The sequence below is a fragment of the Ranitomeya variabilis genome, chromosome 1, assembly GCF_051348905.1.
Source record: "Ranitomeya variabilis isolate aRanVar5 chromosome 1, aRanVar5.hap1, whole genome shotgun sequence".
In the NCBI taxonomy this organism is placed as follows: Eukaryota; Metazoa; Chordata; class Amphibia; order Anura; family Dendrobatidae; genus Ranitomeya; species Ranitomeya variabilis.
In genome coordinates this window covers 726,437,780-726,457,910 of record NC_135232.1, presented here as the reverse complement: position 1 = coordinate 726,457,910, position 20,131 = coordinate 726,437,780, and the positions used below count along the sequence as shown (strand labels likewise).

Here is a 20,131-nt window from a genome sequence, read left to right as displayed (position 1 = left end):
ATAAATCATAAGTCACTGCGGGGCTGGGATTCACAAGCAGGGCGGCCGCACAGGCAGCACTCACTGCGCCTGCCCAAAGCAGAAGAAAAGAGCGCAGGCAGATTTCAAAACAGCGGTGAAGAGGCGGCGCCCGGCGCCAAGAAGATTTGAGTGACTGCTGTGTGGCGTCTGCAGCAGGGGGGAAACGCCTGCCTCCTTGACTAAAGAAAAGGTATTTAGGACAAATTACAAAACTGATTATTTCGGCAATTACAGCACCCAGAACTAAAAGAGCCACCTCGTCAGAATGCAGCATTACTGCTGCACAAGGTGGCTCTTTTAGTTAAAAACGCCTGGGGAGGGGGGGGGGGATTGACAGGTTCCCTTTAAGCTTCATATTCTGTAAGCTGAGGTTATGACAAATTAATAGGATGGGCATAATACAAAAAATACCGCACTGCCTTGTACGCCCCTTTTCAGAGTCTTTCTGTTGTCAGTACGTTCTGATGTCACTTCCCGGATGTGGCCACAGTGTAGCGGATCTATAACATGGGAGTGATATTGTGTTACCCTTCCCACAACCAGAGGTTGGATCCACGATTACGGGAGGCTGCTGACATGGATGTGTGGGCATCAGTTAATAAGTACAGGAGCAGAAACCAGGACAGACTACACTTTGGATTGTCAAATATTGACCCTGGACACAGGACGTTGGTCTTTAGTCTCAGATTCTGGGGATTTGGGATCCGACAATTCAGATGACAGGTGAGATTTACATTTATACAGCAGAAACCTCTTTTTGGGACTGAATATGTAAAATGATTATTGACATTGGTTATTTTATGTTTATGTACATAACTGGTATCTGCTCCTTATAACGAGAAGTAACCGATGTGAATAGGTCTCCATGTATTGTTTGTAAACCATCATCTGCAGCCAACAGGAACACTACAATTCCCAACGTGACCCACTCGTATTATATGTAGAACACTACAATTCCCAGCATGCCCGACCACTGAACTTGATAAAAATAAAATGCATTTCTTGTATTTTGATTTAGGACACTCCGCGATGAGACGGGCACTGGTCTTCTTTCTTGTCGGGGTTTGCCTGGCTCATTGGGATCACAAGTCACAGAAGGACAATGAGGACTATGACAGATCACTTCGGATCACCGATCATCTTCAAAATAGAACTCCTCAGCACTTGAGTCATCTAGATAGATCTCAGAATCGCTCGGATCATCTTGATGGATCTCAGAGCCGCACAGATCATCTCGATAGATCTCAGAGCAGCACCGATCATCTCGATGGATTTCAGAGGCGCACGGATCATCTTGACAAATCTCAGAGGCACATGGATCATCTGAACAGTTCTCCTCCACGCTCAGATTATCTTCTGGACTCCTCCAATGGCACCAGTGAATTTTCTGCAATACAGATCTCAAAAATGAACAGTAACTTTGGATTCAACCTGTACCGAAAATTGGCCAACAAGCACGACCACAACATCTTCTTCTCCCCGCTCAGTGTCTCGTTCAATCTCGCTTCATTAATGGTTGGGAGTCGAGGAGATAGCTACGACGAGCTCCTGACTGGTCTGAACTGGGAAGCCCTCAAGACCAGTAAACACCCTGACCAGATACCAAACCTGCTGAAGGAGCTCAGAGATGGAATCAGGAGAAGTGATGGCTACGACCTGGAGCTGGGCAGTCTCTCCTTCGTCCACCATCTTTTTCCCCTCCATGATGAGTTCATCAATGAGACTAGGGACTATTTCGGCATGGAGTACCGGAGCCTCGACTTTCACAATGAAGATGCCAAAAACATCATCAAAGACTTCATAATCAAAAAGTCAAAGGGGAAAGTGACTGAACTCATGGACGATATCGACCCGCAGACCAAGATGATCCTTCTCGACTTCATCTCATTTAAAGGTATTGACTGATTATTTAAGTCTAGGGGTTGTTGTCCCACAGGTGGTCTGCCGGACCCTTATTAAACAAAGTCTGAAACTTTTTACCCCTTTACCCAGTAATAATGGCATTCTGAGTAGAGCATCTGGAGCCATGTTCCTCAGAGGCTTAGTGTGATTTGGAGGACACTTGCCCAAGCTAAGATCTGGTTCCTATAACAATAAGCTAGTGGACTTTGGGGCCAGAAGTGTTGTCATAGGATCATATTTATAGATTCTTATCTACATATCATTATGATTTATCAGTGATGGATGGTGCATATTAAAGCCTCTTCAGCCTTAAGGAACTTTTAACAGTAAGCTGTTCACAGACTTTCACACTATCATGGGGGGACGTTGCCACTGGCCTAGAGGGTTTCCTCTCCGTACTCCCTCCACTATGACATTATTGTGACACTGCAAAAAATATGGAGTAGGATAGTTCTGGGATAGCCCCTTTAACAACCAATAGGTCTGTCCCAATGCCTGTCACGCTAGCCATTCACTTTTCTTAAAGTGATAGTCCACAATTTAAAAAAACAAAAAAACAAAACATCTCCAGCCCTTACCCAAGGTTGTGTCTGGTATTACAGCTCCATTGAAGGTGAGGTGAGGTCCAGGCTTGGAGTTGCAAAACTTTATAATAACCTGATTTGTAGGAAGGCAGACATTTTTTTTTATTTAGCACATCCCTTTCAAATTTCTCGTTTTTTATTCCTGTTCTCAATATCGGCTTTTCTTATTTTTCCAGGTAAATGGCAGGTTCCTTTTAATCCAGACTCGACCACGACCAATTCCTTCTTTGTGAACAAATACAATTCGGTGAAAGTGCCAATGATGTACAAGACAGATAAAGTGGCCTCCATGACTGACAAGTCACTGTCCTGTACGGTGCTGAACCTCCCATACAGAGGGGGCGCTCACATGCTGGTCGTCATGCCGGTAAAGGGAGGAGACTTCGACGTATTAGAAGACAAATTATCAATGAAGCTCATTACGTCTTGGCTGGAGAAAATGAAGACCAGGTAAAGAGTGCACCCTCCATTGTGTCCAGGATGCAGAGATCTAGAGTAGGATGCTGTATAATTAAAGTGGGTTTTCCAAAGTCAACTGGTGCCACCAATACTGGGAAGGATGGTCCCTGTGCCATTGATGTAGGTGTTTAGTGGTTTCCAAGACCCTGTCCAACACTTTGGAGGATGGCTAAGCCCTATGCGAAAATTTCTAGCCAAAATCGATGACTGGGGTGTCCCTCCTTTTTAGGTAAAATGGGGCCCCAAAGGTTCACATGTCCTTCTCCTATGACCTCGTTCAACCCTTGCTGTTCAGCATGAAGACTCTACCTACAGCAGCCTATATCTGTGGCCTCCACCACGAGCCCTTGCAGTCTTCCACTTTTAGTGATGTGCCATACAGCACATCGTAGCTGATCATCTGCCAGATAATAGTATTTCTCATTTGCCACCAGGAAAACCGATGTTTTCTTTCCAAAATTCCGAATGGACCTGAAGTATAAGCTGAGGTCCACCCTGGAGGAGATGGGCATCAGGGACGTCTTTACTGGGAAGGCGAATTTCACCGGTATGACCGACGAGAGGAACCTGAAACTTTCTGAGGTATGTACCATACAACATACAAATCTGTCTAAAACTGCTACCAGCCTCACTGGATATCCCTTACCTGCTTTTAGGAATGGTATTGTACCCCACTACTCCTAATTAGTGATGAGCGAGCATGCTCCGAGTATCTTGGGCGCGCTTGGATACTATGTTTGAGTCCCTGTGGCTGCATGTCTTGCGGCTGTTAAGACAGCCCGATTGTTAGACAGCCTCAACACTTGCGGGGATTGCCTAACAGTCACAAAACATGCAGACGTGGGGACTCAAACATATTACTCCCAAGATACTTGGATAACACCTGAGCATGCTCGCTCATTACTACTGTGATTCCACCCATGTTAAACCCTCTTTGATAATAGCCCCCAATATTAATGGACCTCCTCTTTTCGTATTTTTTCTTTAGCTTTTTGAAGCCCCAAGCCATTTTCAATGACCCAAAAATAAAGTGCCATGTAGACCCTTCTGTTCCCTTGGTAAGATGTCAGGTAGGGTCCCATATCCTGGCTTGATCCTTACAAGTTCCCACTAACAGTCCTATGAACCGAAACACGACAGAGATCGCCACTGCTGTCCAGTGACGTGAAGAGCTTCAGGCTGTGGGAACAGTTGACATCACCCATAGTCATCCGCCAAACATGGTGTAAAGCAGTGTGATTGATTTCCTTTCACGTTATTTCTAGATCACCCAGAGAGCCGTGATAGATGTAGACGAGATCGGGACGGAATCTGTGGCCTTCACTGGAACGGAAATGGTGGCCTACTCCCTGCCCTACACAATCCGCGTGAACCATCCCTTCATGTTCATGATCTTCAACGAAAACTACAAATCGCTGCTGTTTATCGGAAGAGTGAACAACCCCTCCGAATCCTAACAAATGGAAGGACTCTGCCCAAAGAAAGAGAAGGCTTACTTCTTCTTAATGTTTCCTCTTAAAAGGCATGAATACTTTTGCAACCAACTTTTTCACATCTAAAATACAGAAGGAAACAACTTAGTAAATAGTTTGAATTAAAATTCACTTTTTTTTTTTTTTATCTAGAGCTCCTATGCAAAATTATGTGTATCCATGGTAACAAGCAACAAACAAGCCTTATGTAGTCTGATCCTGCAGCTAAGTAGAGGAGGCAGAGGGGGTCGACTGCACATGATCACCTACAAACAGTGAAGCGGTGAGTATAAGGGAAGAGTCAGATGGCCGTGTTGCTCAGACAGGGATAGCAACGCATTGCACGGACCGGCCGGCGGCTCTCCCGACCCGAGCATGACAGCATGTATTTCTATGGAGCTGTCACGCTCGGGTTAGGAAAGCCGACGGCCAGTCTGAGCGGTGCGATCCTCATCCAAGTCATATGGCCATCTGACTCTTCCCTAACACAGGATTGCAGGATCCGACCACACAGGGCAGGTTTGTCATCTGTAACCATTGGGACGCAGAGGAGCTGTGGACCCAAAACGGAAAAACGTTTTGTAATTATAACTGTTTGCAAAGTTGCTGCTTTTTAGGATTTTTGGAGTAAAAAATATGAAGTTAGTTGCAAAAGTGCACACACCCTTTAAGAGGAAACAATGGAAGACACTTTATTTTGTATATATCTTTAATCAGGTTTCTTTTTCCAAAGTTGCTTCATTTTATACGTGCTGCGCCATTCTTCATAGATGCAAAAGTTCTCATACCCTTTTAAGAAGCACAGTTCTGTATGGAATGGGACAGATTCTAGACTTGACATGAAATATAAGAAAACTGCCAAAATAGCAAATTCTTATTTTATTTTTTATTCTTTTCCGGTCGGCAAAACATCGATAACTCCATTAATTCTTCTAAAAATATATATTAAACCCGGGAATATTTTTTAATAGCGATTTTCTTCAAAATTTGTCCTTTATTGTACTGGATGTGGAGGAGGATGCACGAGTAGCTCGTGAGTGGAATTAGTGACCTCTAATGATACTAATGACAACTTTGTGTAGTTTTGTTTTCTCATAAATTATCCAAGACCTAAAGGTTTGTAGCAACATGTTTATTAGCAATGATGCATGCACGGCGCCGTCTCAGGAATCACTAAATCATGGACCTCGTAAAAAGCGCACATGTAAAAACATCCAGGGGCCCCGGTGACTTTTTTGTTTTCTTCTTCTTTTTTTTTTTTTATAGAATTTTCATACAATGAATAAAAATACTTCTTTGATAAATTTACATTTTCTCATCGCAAACGTAAAAGAAGCTGACAATAGCTCCATACTGTCGCAGACATCTCTCAGGGACAGGGGGTGGCGGGAATCAGTCACGGTCATAGAGGCGGAGGTGTTTGGCGCGAGGGGCGGAGCATAGTACAGTAGCGGTAGTAACGCGCAGAACTGGTGGTCACTGGGCAAAGAAAAAAAACTATTAAAATACTCTAAAATATCAACTCAAGTATTTACACCACTGGAGAACACAGGACTGTAGAAAAGGTCGCAGCGGCGGTCTGTGATTCCGCTCTCGGATCTGCCTGCAGAGGGCGATGTGGCCTCCAATACCGGTAAATAGCGCTTGGCTCCTTTAAGATAATAGGTTTGCGGGAGGCTTATAGGGAGATAAGCGGCGCCCAGGTCAGCTAATAAACGCGTCCACCGTGCAGCGATAATCTTGCGGAGCAGATGTCTTCTTCTGGATTCGGATCGGCCGGAGTATAAATACATATTTTTCAGCGCGCGGTTCACCACTTCTCTGTGACTTCTTTGGTTTATTTCTTCCTGGACCCTGGAGCTAAGATTTGGGTTTTTTGTTTTTCCTTAGTGAGAGACAAAAAAATGAAGAATTTTTAACTATTGAATATAAAGGGACAACCCCTTTAAGGTGTGGGGAGGGATAACTGTAGTATGGAGACCCCCGCCCCATTGTGTCTGGATTTCCTAGAGGATTACTCGCAGGTACAATCATCCAGGCTCAACATACAAAGTAATTATACTCAAGAGCTGCATTCATAATCCTGCCGACTTCTGTAAAGCTACGGAAACCACTATATCCAACTACTAATTCTCCAGCTACAGGCATGCTGGGAGGAGCTGTAGTTTTACAACAGCCGGTCCCTGCTCTACATAATATATTGTGGGAGATTTTATATTCTAGAGTACTTTGTGCAAACTCTACGTCTCCCACAATGCATTGCAGAAGTAAGGTCCTGCACCCTATCAAGAACCCAGGAGAACTATGAGTGCAGCTCTGACTTCAAGATCAAAATGATGAATGCCAACCACTAAAAGCCAGTCAAACACTCCATGTAAAGTTCATCCAGCGCTGTAGTCTTAGGCTGCCTTTTCACACTAGCGTTTTTGGCTGCACGTCGCAATGCGTCGTTTAGGAGAAAAAAACGCATCCTGCAAAGTTGTCTGCAGGATGCGTTTTTTCCCCATAGACCAACATTACCGACGCATTGCGACGTATTGCCACACATCGCAACCGTCGTGCGACGGTTGCGTCATGTTTTGGCGCACCGCCGCCACAAAAAAAGTTACATGTAACTTTTTTTTTGCGAGTCTAGTCCGCCATTTTCGACCGCGCATGCTCGGATGAAACTCCGCCCCCTCCTCCCGGACATTACAATGAAGCAGCGGAAGCATCTTAAGACTGCTTCCGCTGCCCACGTCGGGCATTTTTTTCACAGTATGGGTCGGTACGTCGGGTCGACGCAGCGCGACGGCCCTGTACCGACGCTAGTGTGAAAACAGCCTTAATGAGGCATGCTAGGCATTTAAAGGGCCCCGGTATCGGTGGGTGACGACTCACAGGCTAAGCTTCCTGGTTTGTGCCTCTTTGCTGCCATTACTCTTCTGGTCGCTCGTGCTCCCCGGACTTCGGGATGACGCTGCTGTGGCGGTGGAGAAGCTCACAGAGGCGCTGGCGCTGCCTGTCCTGGCTTTAAGGGAATCTTCTAAGAGAGACAGAAAGTGAAGCTGGATGAAGGATGATCAGATTGTGAGCTGACGGATTAATAAGGATGATGTGCCCTGCACATGGGGAAAGTGACATATAGCTAATTAGAAGAACTATACCGCATTTCTAATTGGAGTTATTTGCTAATATTGTTATTACACCTACTACAGATTGGGATAAGATCTTGCAGATGAGAATATCCCTGTAAATAAAGACCAGAAAAGAGTTGAAACTCAAAAGTGGCTTTTTCTCTCACTTGCTGTACTCTCCACAAACAATGTGATGCAAAGCAATCAAACTGGCATGTCTCCAAGTTCGATGAAAAAGAAGAATGGCTGGAACGGCTCACCTGGACCTGTTGAAGTGTTCAGTCACGAAACGGCTGTCGTCCACCTTTCCTCCCCCTGCACGCCTCTTTGAACCTACACGTCCACATGTCTCTTGAACACACCGTGAAGGGTGTAATAAAGGACTGAGTATTTGCATTCAAACTGGTGAGTGCCGCTGTTTTTCTTCTTTTTCATCGAACTTGGATGTATATGATTTTTTCTTCAGCTGAAGCACCATCCATTGTTTGAATATAGGCTGTGATATTTCTGTTATTAAGTGCTTGAAGCTATTGCTCTGGTGCGGTTCTGCTGTTTTCCTATGCCTGCATTTGTGAACAAATTGGCATGTCTACCTTCAAGTCCTGAATTTTTTATTGACCGCCAATATACATTTTTCTAGCACAATGACTGTTGCAAAACCAAAATGAAAAAAAACCACAAAAAAACCCCGCAGAATTGCTATTTTTATCCTTTATTGATAAATTATAATTATTATATTATTCATAATTATATTAATATTAATTGTAACACTTAATATTCAGCAGAATTAAGTATGTGGATAACCCCCTATATATCATTTGAACCCAAGTTCTGTATATCGTATGAGCCCCCCAACAACCCCTTATAAGCAGCACGAGCCCAACACAGCCTCCCCCATATACACTACATGAGCCCCACACAGCCTCCCCATATACTGCATGAGCCCCACACAGCCTCCCCCATATGCGGCATTAGCCCCACACAGCCTCCCCCATAAGTGGCATGAGCCCCACATAGCCTCCCCATATGCGGCTTGAGCGCCACACAGCCTCCCATATGCGGCTTGAGCCCCACACAGCCCCCCCAATATGCGGCATGAGCCCCACACAGCCTCCCCCATTTGTGGCATGAGCCCCACACAGCCTCCCCCATTTGCGGCATGAGCCCCACACAGTCTCCCCCATATACGGCAGAAGCCCCACACAGCCCCCCAATATGCGGCATGAGCCCCACACAGCCTCCCCCATATGCGGCATGGGCCCCACACAGCCTCCCCCATATGCGGCATGAGCCCCACACATCCTCCCCAATAAGCAGCAAGAGCTGTAAACAGCCTCCCTATATGCAGCATGAGCCTCAGAGCCTCCCCATATACAGCATGAGCCCCACACAACCTCCCTATATACACTGCATGTTGCCCCCATAGCCTCCCCAAATGCAGCATGACGCCCCCATAACATCCCCAAATGCAGCATAATGCCGCCATAGCCTTCCCATGTGCAGCATGATGCTCCCCATAGCCTCCCATGTGCAGTATGTCGCCCCCTTGCCTCCCCATGTGCAGCATGTCACCCCATAGCCTCCCATGTGCAGTATGTCACCCCATAGCCTCCCATGTGCAGTATGTCACCCCATAGCCTCCCATGTGCAGTATGTCGCCCCCTTGCCTCCCCATGTGCAGCATGTCACCCCATAGCCTCCCATGTGCAGTATGTCACCCCCTTGCCTTCCCATGAGCAGCATGTCACCCCATAGCCTCCCATGTGCAGTATGTCACCCCATAGCCTCCCATGTGCAGTATGTCACCCCATAGCCTCCCATGTGCAGTATGTCGCCCCCTTGCCTCCCCATGTGCAGCATGTCACCCCATAGCCTCCCATGTGCAGTATGTCGCCCCCCTTGCCTCCCCATGTGCAGCATGTCACCCCATAGCCTCCCATGTGCAGTATGTCGCCCCCTTGCCTCCCCATGTGCAGCATGTCACCCCATAGCCTCTCCATGACCACCCAAACATCCCATACACATGAAAGAAAAAAAAAAAAAAAGAAAAGAACACCACATATTCACCTCGGTCCTGTTCCCCGGCTCTCTGCCTACGGTGCGCTGACTTTGTCACGCCAATTGGTGAAGGAAGTGTCTGGAGGCCACTCCTCAACCAAAGACGTCAGCACAGATGGAGACAGCGATCGGACGGGCACGGTGCGGCCCGTGGACCTCGGGTTTCCAGCCCCTCGGCTGTCTCGTTCCGCACTTTGCCCAGGTCTGCTCTACATCATACGGTAAAATTAATGTGTCAATTAAAACTAGATATGTGTCCTAAAGAACAAGCCCCGACAGGGCAGTGGGGATGGAAACAAAAGTTGTATCTCGTGGAACAAGGGGAAGAAAAAAATCCGGCTCATGAAGGGGTCAAAATAAAAATAATTGGCACATCACTCAAGGGGACTTTCAACATTTTTAAGGGTCACTTTAATCTTTAGTTTGGGAAACCACCTACCGACAAACGGCAGCAGAACGTTCTTCCCGACTCCGATCACAGAATTGCTCCTGTGGAAAAAATGGAAACGCTAAATTAACTGTGTGCAGAGAAAGAGACACTTAAAGGGTTATTCCAGGATGACAGTCAGTGTATGATGGGCCAAACCCCAGGTCAATCTGCAGTGACCCTCTACTGCAGTGCCATCCATGCAGTGTGGCTGGGTCAGGTACTGCACAGAGGGGCAATGTCCATGTAAATTAAATCTTCTTACTTGCCGCCTTTCTCCAGGGAGCTGTGTTTGGGGTGGATGGCTTGGCTGCTGAAGGACTGGCTCCGGATCAATTTACTCTTCTTGCTTTCTCTGCTAACTACTGAAAACAGACAAACATCAGAACAGAAGCGACGAGGGGCAGAGGCTGTGGGTCTGTGTGTCAGGTTTAATCCAGACATATGCGCGGAAGGGTTATCCAGGGAGGGCTGCTGAGCTCACACTCGGGGGGGCAGGGTTATCCAGGGAGGGCTGCTGAGCTCACACTCGGGGGGGCAGGGTTATCCAGGGAGGGCTGCTGAGCTCACACTCGGGGGGGGGGGGGCAGGGTTATCCAGGGAGGGCTGCTGAGCTCACACTCGGGGGGGGGGGGGGGCAGGGTTATCCAGGGAGGGCTGCTGAGCTCACACTCGGGGGGGGGGGGGGCAGGGTTATCCAGGGAGGGCTGCTGAGCTCACACTCGGGGGGGGCAGGGTTATCCAGGGAGGGCTGCTGAGCTCACACTCGGGGGGGGGGGGGGGGGGCAGGGTTATCCAGGGAGGGCTGCTGAACTCACACTTGGGGGGGCAGGGTTATCCAGGGAGGGCTGGTGATGTCACACTCAGGGGGGCAGGGTTATCCAGGGAGGGCTGGTGATGTCACACTCAGGGGGGTAGGGTTATCCAGGGAGGGCTGGTGAGCTCACACTCAGGGGGGCAGGGTTATCCAGGGAGGGCTGGTGATGTCACACTCAGGGGGGCAGGGTTATCCAGGGAGGGCTGGTGATGTCACACTCAGGGGGGGCAGGGTTATCCAGGGAGGGCTGGTGAGCTCACACTCAGGGGGGCAGGGTTATCCAGGGAGGGCTGGTGAGCTCACACTCAGGGGGGCCGGGTTATCCAGGGAGGGCTGGTGAGCTCACACTCAGGGGGGCAGGGTTATCCAGGGAGGGCTGGTGATGTCACACTCAGGGGGGGCAGGGTTATCCAGGGAGGGCTGGTGAGCTCACACTCAGGGGGGCAGGGTTATCCAGGGAGGGCTGGTGATGTCACACTCAGGGGGGGCAGGGTTATCCAGGGAGGGCTGGTGAGCTCACACTCAGGGGGGGCAGGGTTATCCAGGGAGGGCTGGTGAGCTCACACTCAGGGGGGCAGGGTTATCCAGGGAGGGCTGGTGATGTCACACTCAGGGGGGCAGGGTTATCCAGGGAGGGCTGGTTAAGCTCACACTCAGGAGGGCAGGGTTATCCAGGGAGGGCTGGTTAAGCTCACACTCAGCGGGGCAGGGTTATCCAGGGAGGGCTGGTGATGTCACGCTCAGGGGGGGTAGGGTTATCCAGGGAGGGCTGGTTAAGCTCACACTCAGGGGGGCAGGGTTATCCAGGGAGGGCTGGTGATGTCACACTCAGGGGGGGCAGGGTTATCCAGGGAGGGCTGCTGAGCTCACACTCAGCGAGGCAGGGTTATCCAGGGAGGGCTGGTTAAGCTCACACTCGGGGGGGGCAGGGTTATCCAGGGAGGGCTGCTGAGCTCACACTCAGGGGGGCAGGGTTATCCAGGGAGGGCTGGTGATGTCACACTCAGGGGGGCAGGGTTATCCAGGGAGGGCTGGTGATGTCACGCTCAGGGGGGGGCAGGGTTATCCAGGGAGGGCTGGTTAGCTCACACTCAGCGAGGCAGGGTTATCCAGGGAGGGCTGCTGAGCTCACACTCAGCGGGGCAGGGTTATCCAGGGAGGGCTGGCGATCTCACATTCGGGGGGGCCGGGTTATCCAGGAAGGGCTGCTGAGCTCAAACTCGGGGGGCAGAGTTATCCAGCGAGGGCTGGTGATGTCACACTCATGGGGGCAGAGTTATCTAGTTAGGGCTGGTGAGGTCACAGGGGGGGCAGGGATATCCAGGTGGGGCTGGTGAGGTCACACTCAGGGGGGCTACCCATTCTTTATTTCTTGTCCTTGGTGATGTGGACATGAAGCCTGAACACTAGGACATGATATAATATAATATCTCCGACAGCTGCTGGCGTTATCGTTTACCTGTCTGTGTGCCGGATGAACTGCCCGAAATCACCGTGGGGAGGCTTTTTGGCAACGCTGATCCCGTTTTACTGTCCCTACCTAAGACAAAAGGTGCAAGTCAAGAACAACTGTTACATGGGCGCATGACAAATGAAAAAGGGGTCTGCCTTTCTTAAAACCATCACTACCCATCTGCACGGACAGTGCCGGTGCTACAGTTAGACCCCGTTCACTGGTCATATCGCCCACATGGCTCCTGCGATGCTATATTCAGGGACACAGAACCGTCTGGGAGGCAGAGCGGTGACCGGAACTTACGCTTCCTCTCATAGCTCTTCTCATTACTGGATCTGGATTCGCTCTGCTGCTTCTCCTTTTCAATTTGCTCCTGAAAACACAAAATCGCAGCCAAAAATTTAGAAAAGTTTTAGTATTTCAATAACTAAACTATCTGCTCTTCTCCACAGATATAGAAGGGGGCTGGCTGGCTGACAACTCATGTCAATAGCTAAGCCAGCACCCTTATATATCTCTGGAGAACGGGCTGCAATATTGATTGAAAAATCAAAACTTTTATTTTAAATTTTTGTTAACACACAGAAGTGGTCAAGTACAGAACCGAAAGATGAAGCTGCCGCGAAGAGACCCCAGCGTCTCACCATCTCCAGCAGCAGATGCTCCTCTCGCTCCTTCTCCTGGTCAAGTAAATCCTTTTCAAAGAAACGTTTCTGGAACTATGAAAAAAAAAAAGTGATTCAGTACAAATGGAGGAAAGAGACGGGGATGGAGGAAAGAGACGGGGGACGGAGACAAATGAAAGGGACTGGTGAAGGGTACGGGGAAAGAGACGGGGGACGGAGACAAATGAAAGGGACTGGTGAAGGGTACGGGGAAAGAGACGGGGGACGGAGAACGGAGGATGGAAGAAGGAGAACGGGGACGGAGGAAGGAGACGGAGAACGGAGGATAGAAGAAGGAGACAGGGGACGGAGGATGGAGACGGGGACGGAGAACAGAAGGAGACAGGGGACGGAGGAAGGAGATGGGGACGGAGGAAGGAGATGGGGACGGAGGAAGGAGATGGGTGATGGTGTGAGGCAACAGGTGACAAATGATGGTAGAAAGTGACATCAGGTCAGATGATGGTGGAAGGAAACATGACGGTGGGAGGTTACAGGCAAGAGTGGGAGGCAACAGGCGAGGGTAGAAAGTGACATCAGCACAAGTGATGTAGAAAGAAGAGCGATGGCCGGAGGTGATATCAGGACAAGTGAGGAAGGAAGAAGATGGGCGATGGTGGGAGGCGGTAGTGACAGGCGATGGTGGTAATTGCTCCAGTACTTACTGCATCCATAGACATCTCCATCCGATCCAGCTCCAGCACAGTCTGCAAACAAATAAGAGAACCCCCATGTAATATCCACCTGCAATAAATCTCTCTCCGTAGCGGGTGGCTCCTTGCTGTCAGTGAATGCAAACCTCCTGATGAGAACCCAGGACGCTGACACACTGTAACGTGTCCTGCAGCTCTGTTCAGGATGGGTTTTCAGCCACTAAATACAATCAATGAATGTGTCACTTCATTGCCAGCAAGCAGAGATCCTCTTACTGCCATGACGGATCTGACTGTGACGTCTCGCCCTATGTACCCGCTCACCCGTTTCACCACGGCCAGCACGTCCTTGTCCTTCTCCTGGCACAGCAGTTTCCGGATGCACAGCTCCAGCTGCTGCAGTAAGTGTTTGTCCGCCGGCAGCTTCAGCGTGGACTTCAGCTTTGGTAACATGTAACAAACCTTCATTCTGTGGCGGAGAACACGTATGTTCATACAGACACAGTGCTGCTACATCACAATGAGGGGTCGCCAGTGCTTACACTGCTGCAGAGTGACCGGCATTTTATTTATCCCATACACATCTCTAGTGCACCAGTGTGTGTGACGGGCATCCCCAGGGGGCACAGGCTCAGCCTTACCTGACGTTGGCCACCGGGTCACCCGTCAGCTCCAGCACCGAGAGGTAAAAATATTTACAGAAGAAAGACTTGGAGAAGAACTCCATGACGTATTCGCACGTGTCCAGGAAGCGCTGCCGGTTCCAGTAGCTCTTTCCTTGGCAGAGTTCTGGAATAGAAGATGTCAGATCTTACACAGAGAGGATCAAGACCCCAGGAAGGCTCCACACCTCTGATCGGCCCCCCCATCTCTTGTGTGGTCGGATTTCTAGGACAATCTCAGCACAATCAGGACTGTTGGCCAGTAAACTACTGAACATAACGAGGCGCTTACGTTCCACCAACTTCTGGATGATTTCGTGCCTTTGCTCTTGCTTTCGGTTATAACGCAAAAATATACAGAGGGTCCGACTCGCTGCTTTCTGGACCGGCAGAACATTCTAAAAAAACAAGACAGGTGTCAAAATTTACACCATGGCTTTTGTCCTGGCTGCGGGGCTGTATAGGTGCGGCATGTCACCACTGTGCGAGTGCTGTATACCCCTCTTCCCCCGGGCACTGTGACACCCCCCATGTAACACCATCCGTGCAGGATCCAGGGGGTGATGGGACTTACATTAGTGAGGATGATAGAAAACATTCGGTGCAGGAAGCGGTAATAGATCTGGTCGCTGGATATGATGTGCGGCAGGCAGGAGAACTTCTGCAGGATTTTCTCGTGGCTCCTCCATTTCAGCGAGTTGGCCACTCTCTGCTCGGCGGAGGTCAGAGCCGGGACCAGGTCCGGGACAATCATGAGCTGCAGTGTAAAGTAATAACTCATCAGTGCAGGAAGGACACAATGCACAGACCTGGTCGCACCACTAGAGGGAGCAACAGGCTGCATAACCTCAGATTTTAGATGCATAGGAAATAAAAAGCACGATGGGCATTAAGCCAATCCTTAATACAGCGCCTTGCAAAAGTATTTGGCCCCCTGGCACTTTTCAACCTTTTCCCACATATCATGCTTCAAACATAAAGATACCAAATGTAAATTTTTGGTGAAGAATCAACAACAAGTGGAACACAATTGTGAAGTTGAACAAAAATTATTGGTTATTTTAAATTTTTGCGGAAATTCAAAAACTGAAAAGTGGGGCGTGCAATATTATTCGGCCCCTTTAACTTAATACTTTGTTGCGCCACCTTTTGCTGCGATTACAGCTACAAGTCACTTGGGGTATGTCTCTATCAGTTTTGTACATCGAGAGACTGAAATTCTTGCCCATTCTTCCTTGGCAAGCAGCTCGAGCTCAGTGAGGTTTGATGGAGATCGTTTGTGAACAGCAGTTTTCAGCTCTTTCCACAGATTCTCGATTGGATTGAGGTCTGGACTTTGACTTGGCCATTCTAACACCTGGATACGTTTATTTGTGAACCATTCCAGTGTAGATTTTGCTTTATGTTTGGGATCATTGTCTTGTTGGAAGACAAATCTCCATCCCAGTCTCAGGTCTTTTGCAGACTCCAACAGGTTTTCTTCATCAATGGTCCTGTATTTGGCTCCATCCATCTTCCCATCAATATTAACCATCTTCCCTGTCCCTGCTGAAGAAAAGCAGGCCCAAACCATGATGCTGCCACCACCATGTTTGACAGTGGGGATGGTGTGTTCAGGGTGATGAGCTGTGTTGCCTTTACGCCAACATATTGTTTGGCATTGTTGTCAAAAAGTTCGATTTTGGTTTCATCTGACCAGAACACCTTCTTCCACATGTTTGGTGTGTCTCCCAGGTGGCTTGTTGCAAACTTTAAACAACACTTTTTATGGATATCTTTGGGAAATGGCTTTCTTCTCGCCACTCTTCCATAAAGGCCAGATTTGTGCAGTGTACGACTGATTGTTGTCCTATGGACAGACTATTCCACCTCAGCTGTAGATCTCTGCAATTCATCCAGAGTGATCATGGGCCTCTTGGCTGCATCTCTGATCAGTCTTCTCCTTGTTTGAGATGAAAGTTTAGAGGGACGGACGGGTCTTGGTAGATTTGCAGTGGTATGATACTCCTTCCATTTCAATATGATCGCTTGCACAGTGCTCCTTGGGATGTTTAAAGTTTTGGAAATTATTTTGTATCCAAATCTGGCTTTAAACTTCTCCACAACAGTATCACGGACCTGGCTGTTGTGTTCCTTGGTCTTCATGATGCTCTCTGTGCTTCAAACAGAACCCTGAGACTATCACAGAGCAGGTGCATTTATATGGAGACTTGGTTACACACAGGTGGATTATATTTATCATCATTAGGCATTTAGGACAACATTGGATCATTCAGAGATCCACAATCAACGTCTGGAGTGAGTTTGCTGCACTGAAAGTAAAGGGGCCGAATAATATTGCACACCTCACTTTTCAGTTTTTGAATTTCCACAAAAATTTTAAACCACCAATAAATTTCGTTCAACTTCACAATTGTGTTCCTCTTGTTGTTGATTCTTCACCAAAAATTTACATTTGGTATCTTTATGTTTGAAGCATGATATGTGGGAAAAGGTTGCAAAGTTCCAGGGGGCCGAATACTTTTGCAAGGCACTGTAAAGGTACCTTCCCACGAAACGACTTTGTAACGATATCGCTAGCGATCCGTGACGTTGCAGCGTCCTGACTAGTGATATCGTTGAGTGTGACGGGCAGCAGCGATCAGGATCCCGCTGTGATGTCGCTGGTCGCTGAATAAAGTTCAGAACTTTATTTGGTCGTCCGATCGCCGTGTATCGTTGTGTTTGACAGCAAAAGCAACGATACCAGCGATATTTTACACTGGTAACCAGGGTAAACATCGGGTTACTAAGCGCAGGGCCGCGCTTAGTAACCCGATGTTTACCTTGGTTACCAGCGTAAAATGTAAAAAAAACAAACAGTACATACTTACATGCGTCCCCCGGCATCTGCTTCCCACACTGACTGAGCGCCGCAAAGTGAAAGTGAAAGCTCAGCACAGCGGTGACGTCACCGCTGTGCCCTGCTACTGCCGGCGCTCACACAGTGCAGGAAGCGGACGCCGGGGGACGCATGTAAGTATGTACTGTTTGTTTTTTTTACTTTTTACGCTGGTAACCAGGGTAAACATCGGGTTACTAAGCGCGGCCCTGCGCTTAGCAACCCGATGTTTACCCTGGTTACCCGGGGACCTCGGCATCGTTGGTCGCTGGAGAGCGGTCTGTGTGACAGCTCCCCAGCGATCAAACAGCGACGCTGCAGCGATCGGCATCGTTGTCGCTATCGCTGCAGCGTCGCTTCGTGTGAAGGCACTGTAAGTCTGATTATAATTGAACTCATCTAACAAAGGCGGCTACATGAACACTCCATGTAGAGATGCAATAGGCAGATGTAAAACACTTGCGATTGCCTCTGATGAAGCCGCATTGGTAGCGGCGATACGCTTGGGGAAGTCTCCTATACACATTTTATTTCCGATAGGATCCCTATTGTTGATATCCCTCTCAAAACATCTTGGTCATACTGGTATTGTATATGTATTTGAGGAATAGGTCGTACATAGTTCTACACTATATAATGGCACTGCGAGTGTTTTATATCTGCCTATTGCATCTATACATGGAGTGTTCACATAGCCGCCATTGTTAGATAAGGTCCATTAAAAACAGACTTGTTAGAGATTGGCTTAATGCACTCCTTGCTTTTTATGTCCTATGCATCTTAAATCTGAGGTTCTGACAATTCTGTTTACTATATGTCCATATTTTGAGGTTACAGCTGCACATTGCACTTAATTTTGTGTATCCAGTGCACTTAATGGTAATATACCAAATTGATTAGCCATGTATTAATACTTTGTTTTTTATCTGAAACCACAGGATAGGATCACGTGTCCAATACCTACACCAGATTGGGCGTTTGTGTACATATTGCCATCTTCTGAGCTTTTTAAATATTTTTAGAGATTCTTTGTGGCTTATTGTTATTGATAAATAAATGACAAAAAATTCTGAGATGATCACCATGGTCTACATATATACTTTGGTTTCCCTTTTTTCCAGCAGATATAGGCAGAGCAAGCCTCCGACAACTCCTACTGACTACAGACCCTAAACAGGAGGGGGGACGGGCTGTGAGATCTGGGGTCTGTAAAATGGGAGGGGTATGCAAGGGGAAAGAGCCTAGTCTGGGGTCTGTAAAGAGAAGAAGGGGACTGGTCTGGAGTCTGCAAAGGGAAGTAGCCTGGTTTGGGACCTGTAAGGAGAAGGGGCCTGGTCTGGGACCTGTAAGGAGAAGGGCCTTGGTCTGGGGTCTGTGAAAAGGAGAAGGGGCCTGGTCTGGGGTCTGCAAAGGGAAGTGGCCTGGTCTGGGACCTGTAAGGAGAAGGGGCCTGGTCTAGGGTCTCGGCGAAAATGAGAAGGGGTCTAATCTGGGGCCTGCAAGGAGAAGGGACCTGGTCTGGGGTCTATAAGGAGGAGAGATATGGTCCGAGGTCTGTGAAAAGCATGAGGTGTCTGGTTTGGGGTTTCTAAGTGGGATGTGTCTGATTTGGGGTCTGTATATTGGGGCCTACTGTGCATTTCTTAGGTGGTTAGGACATCTATAATTTCTAGGAGTCTGTTCTGTGGTCAGATGTATTTAGGAGGTTTGATCTTGGGTCTAAGTTTATTCAGGACTTTTTACAGTCGTATTGCAGAACCTGTATACATTTGCAGGTGTGTATTTGAGTAGGGCTCTGGCCTGGCCCCGTATTCATTTTGGGGTGATCATATGTCCTATTTGCTTGGGACATGACCTGTGTACAATGGGCGGGTGATAGAGCCTGCACCTTTAGCGAATGGCGCCATTCACACCTTGTTTTCCAGCCCGGAGTCCCCTCCGCTTGTCATCAGCTCCAGCGTTTCCGGGAGGTGATCTAACAGCGCGTCCACCACCTGTAAGCGGAGAGGAGATCGTCTGTCAGATAACATTGACCTGAACAAAAAGCTGCTGGCCTCCCGTCCTGAGCTCTGTTCATTTCAGTGTTGTCATAGGGACACATTTCGAGTCTGAATCTCGGTCCACATCGACATCTTAGGTTCTGCTATTGAAGTCATTGATGCAAATGGGGATTTATCATTTGTGCAAAAAAACTCAAAGCTGAATTGCCAGAGCTCAGGACAGGGAGTGTTGTCATGGGGGCATTGCAGCTTCTCACCTCTAGAGAGTCGTCCTGAAGTAAAGCGACCAGCTCCTTGTGTATTAAATACACATTAGACCCCAAGAGCTTACAGACCTGAAAAAAAAAAAAAGAAGCTGATGACGTCAGCCCAACAGTCTGGAAATTCCACTAATCCGACAACAGGTGCACATTCACTAGCGGGAGATCTGCGGATTAATCAGAATCATTAAGAGTTAACAATGTGCACAGAAATATCATTCGGCAGCTGCCGCCTTGCTTGTTGATGGTTTTCAGAAACATTAAGATGAGGCAGATATACACTGGTCCATACTTACTTCACAGAAGCCAAGAGCTATGGAGTATCGGACGGGCACATCAGGGTCGTGGCACAGGCAGAAGAACGTGGCATAAAGGTCGATGTGGAAGTTTTTTGCTGCCACAAATACAACCATGGCCTGAAGGATGAAAACATACATGAGAAATGGAGAGGTAGACACAGAGAGAGAGATGGAGAGACAGAGAGGGAGAGAGACAGAGACGGAGAGAGGGAAAGGGATGGAGAGGGAAAGGGATGGAGAGGGAAAGGGATGGAGAGGGAAAGGGATGGAGAGGGAAAGGGATGGAGAGGGAAAGGGATGGAGAGGGAAAGGGATGGAGAGGGAAAGGGATGGAGAGGGAAAGGGATGGAGAGGGAAAGGGATGGAGAGGGGAAGGGATGGAGAGGGGAAAGGATGGAG

At 48.3% G+C, this 20,131-nt stretch overlaps 2 protein-coding genes across 8 annotated transcripts in view; one reads left to right on the top strand and one right to left on the bottom strand.

Moving 5' to 3' along the window:
- The first annotated feature begins 605 nt into the window (after positions 1-605).
- On the top strand, positions 606-5,774 carry SERPINA10 (serpin family A member 10). The gene is made up of 5 exons (XM_077268420.1): positions 606-744; positions 1,040-1,915; positions 2,684-2,957; positions 3,401-3,548; positions 4,232-5,774. Exons 1-5 carry the CDS (start codon positions 738-740, stop codon positions 4,421-4,423), a joined length of 1,497 nt encoding a protein of 498 aa, XP_077124535.1. The 5' UTR covers positions 606-737; the 3' UTR covers positions 4,424-5,774.
- The window catches only part of PPP4R4 (protein phosphatase 4 regulatory subunit 4), a 97,657-nt gene continuing 83,176 nt past the window's right edge, over positions 5,651-20,131 (bottom strand). For 3 of the 7 annotated variants that reach the window (XM_077268368.1, XM_077268403.1, XM_077268409.1), the window contains 15 exons: positions 19,730-19,849; positions 19,431-19,508; positions 19,087-19,167; positions 14,867-15,049; positions 14,585-14,690; positions 14,272-14,419; positions 13,955-14,099; positions 13,643-13,684; positions 12,957-13,031; positions 12,616-12,685; positions 12,316-12,396; positions 10,305-10,401; positions 10,052-10,101; positions 7,319-7,463; positions 5,651-6,323 (listed from right to left, as the gene is read on the bottom strand). In XM_077268368.1, coding sequence (XP_077124483.1) covers positions 6,299-6,323; positions 7,319-7,463; positions 10,052-10,101; positions 10,305-10,401; positions 12,316-12,396; positions 12,616-12,685; positions 12,957-13,031; positions 13,643-13,684; positions 13,955-14,099; positions 14,272-14,419; positions 14,585-14,690; positions 14,867-15,049; positions 19,087-19,167; positions 19,431-19,508; positions 19,730-19,849 — 1,446 coding nt within the window. In that variant the 3' untranslated portion in view covers positions 5,651-6,298. Of the gene's footprint in view, positions 6,324-7,318; positions 7,464-10,051; positions 10,102-10,304; positions 10,405-12,315; positions 12,397-12,615; positions 12,686-12,956; positions 13,032-13,642; positions 13,685-13,954; positions 14,100-14,271; positions 14,420-14,584; positions 14,691-14,866; positions 15,050-19,086; positions 19,168-19,430; positions 19,509-19,729; positions 19,850-20,131 lie in introns of all 7 variants that reach the window. The other 4 variants (XM_077268395.1, XM_077268389.1, XM_077268365.1 and 1 more) reach the window with 3 other exon arrangements.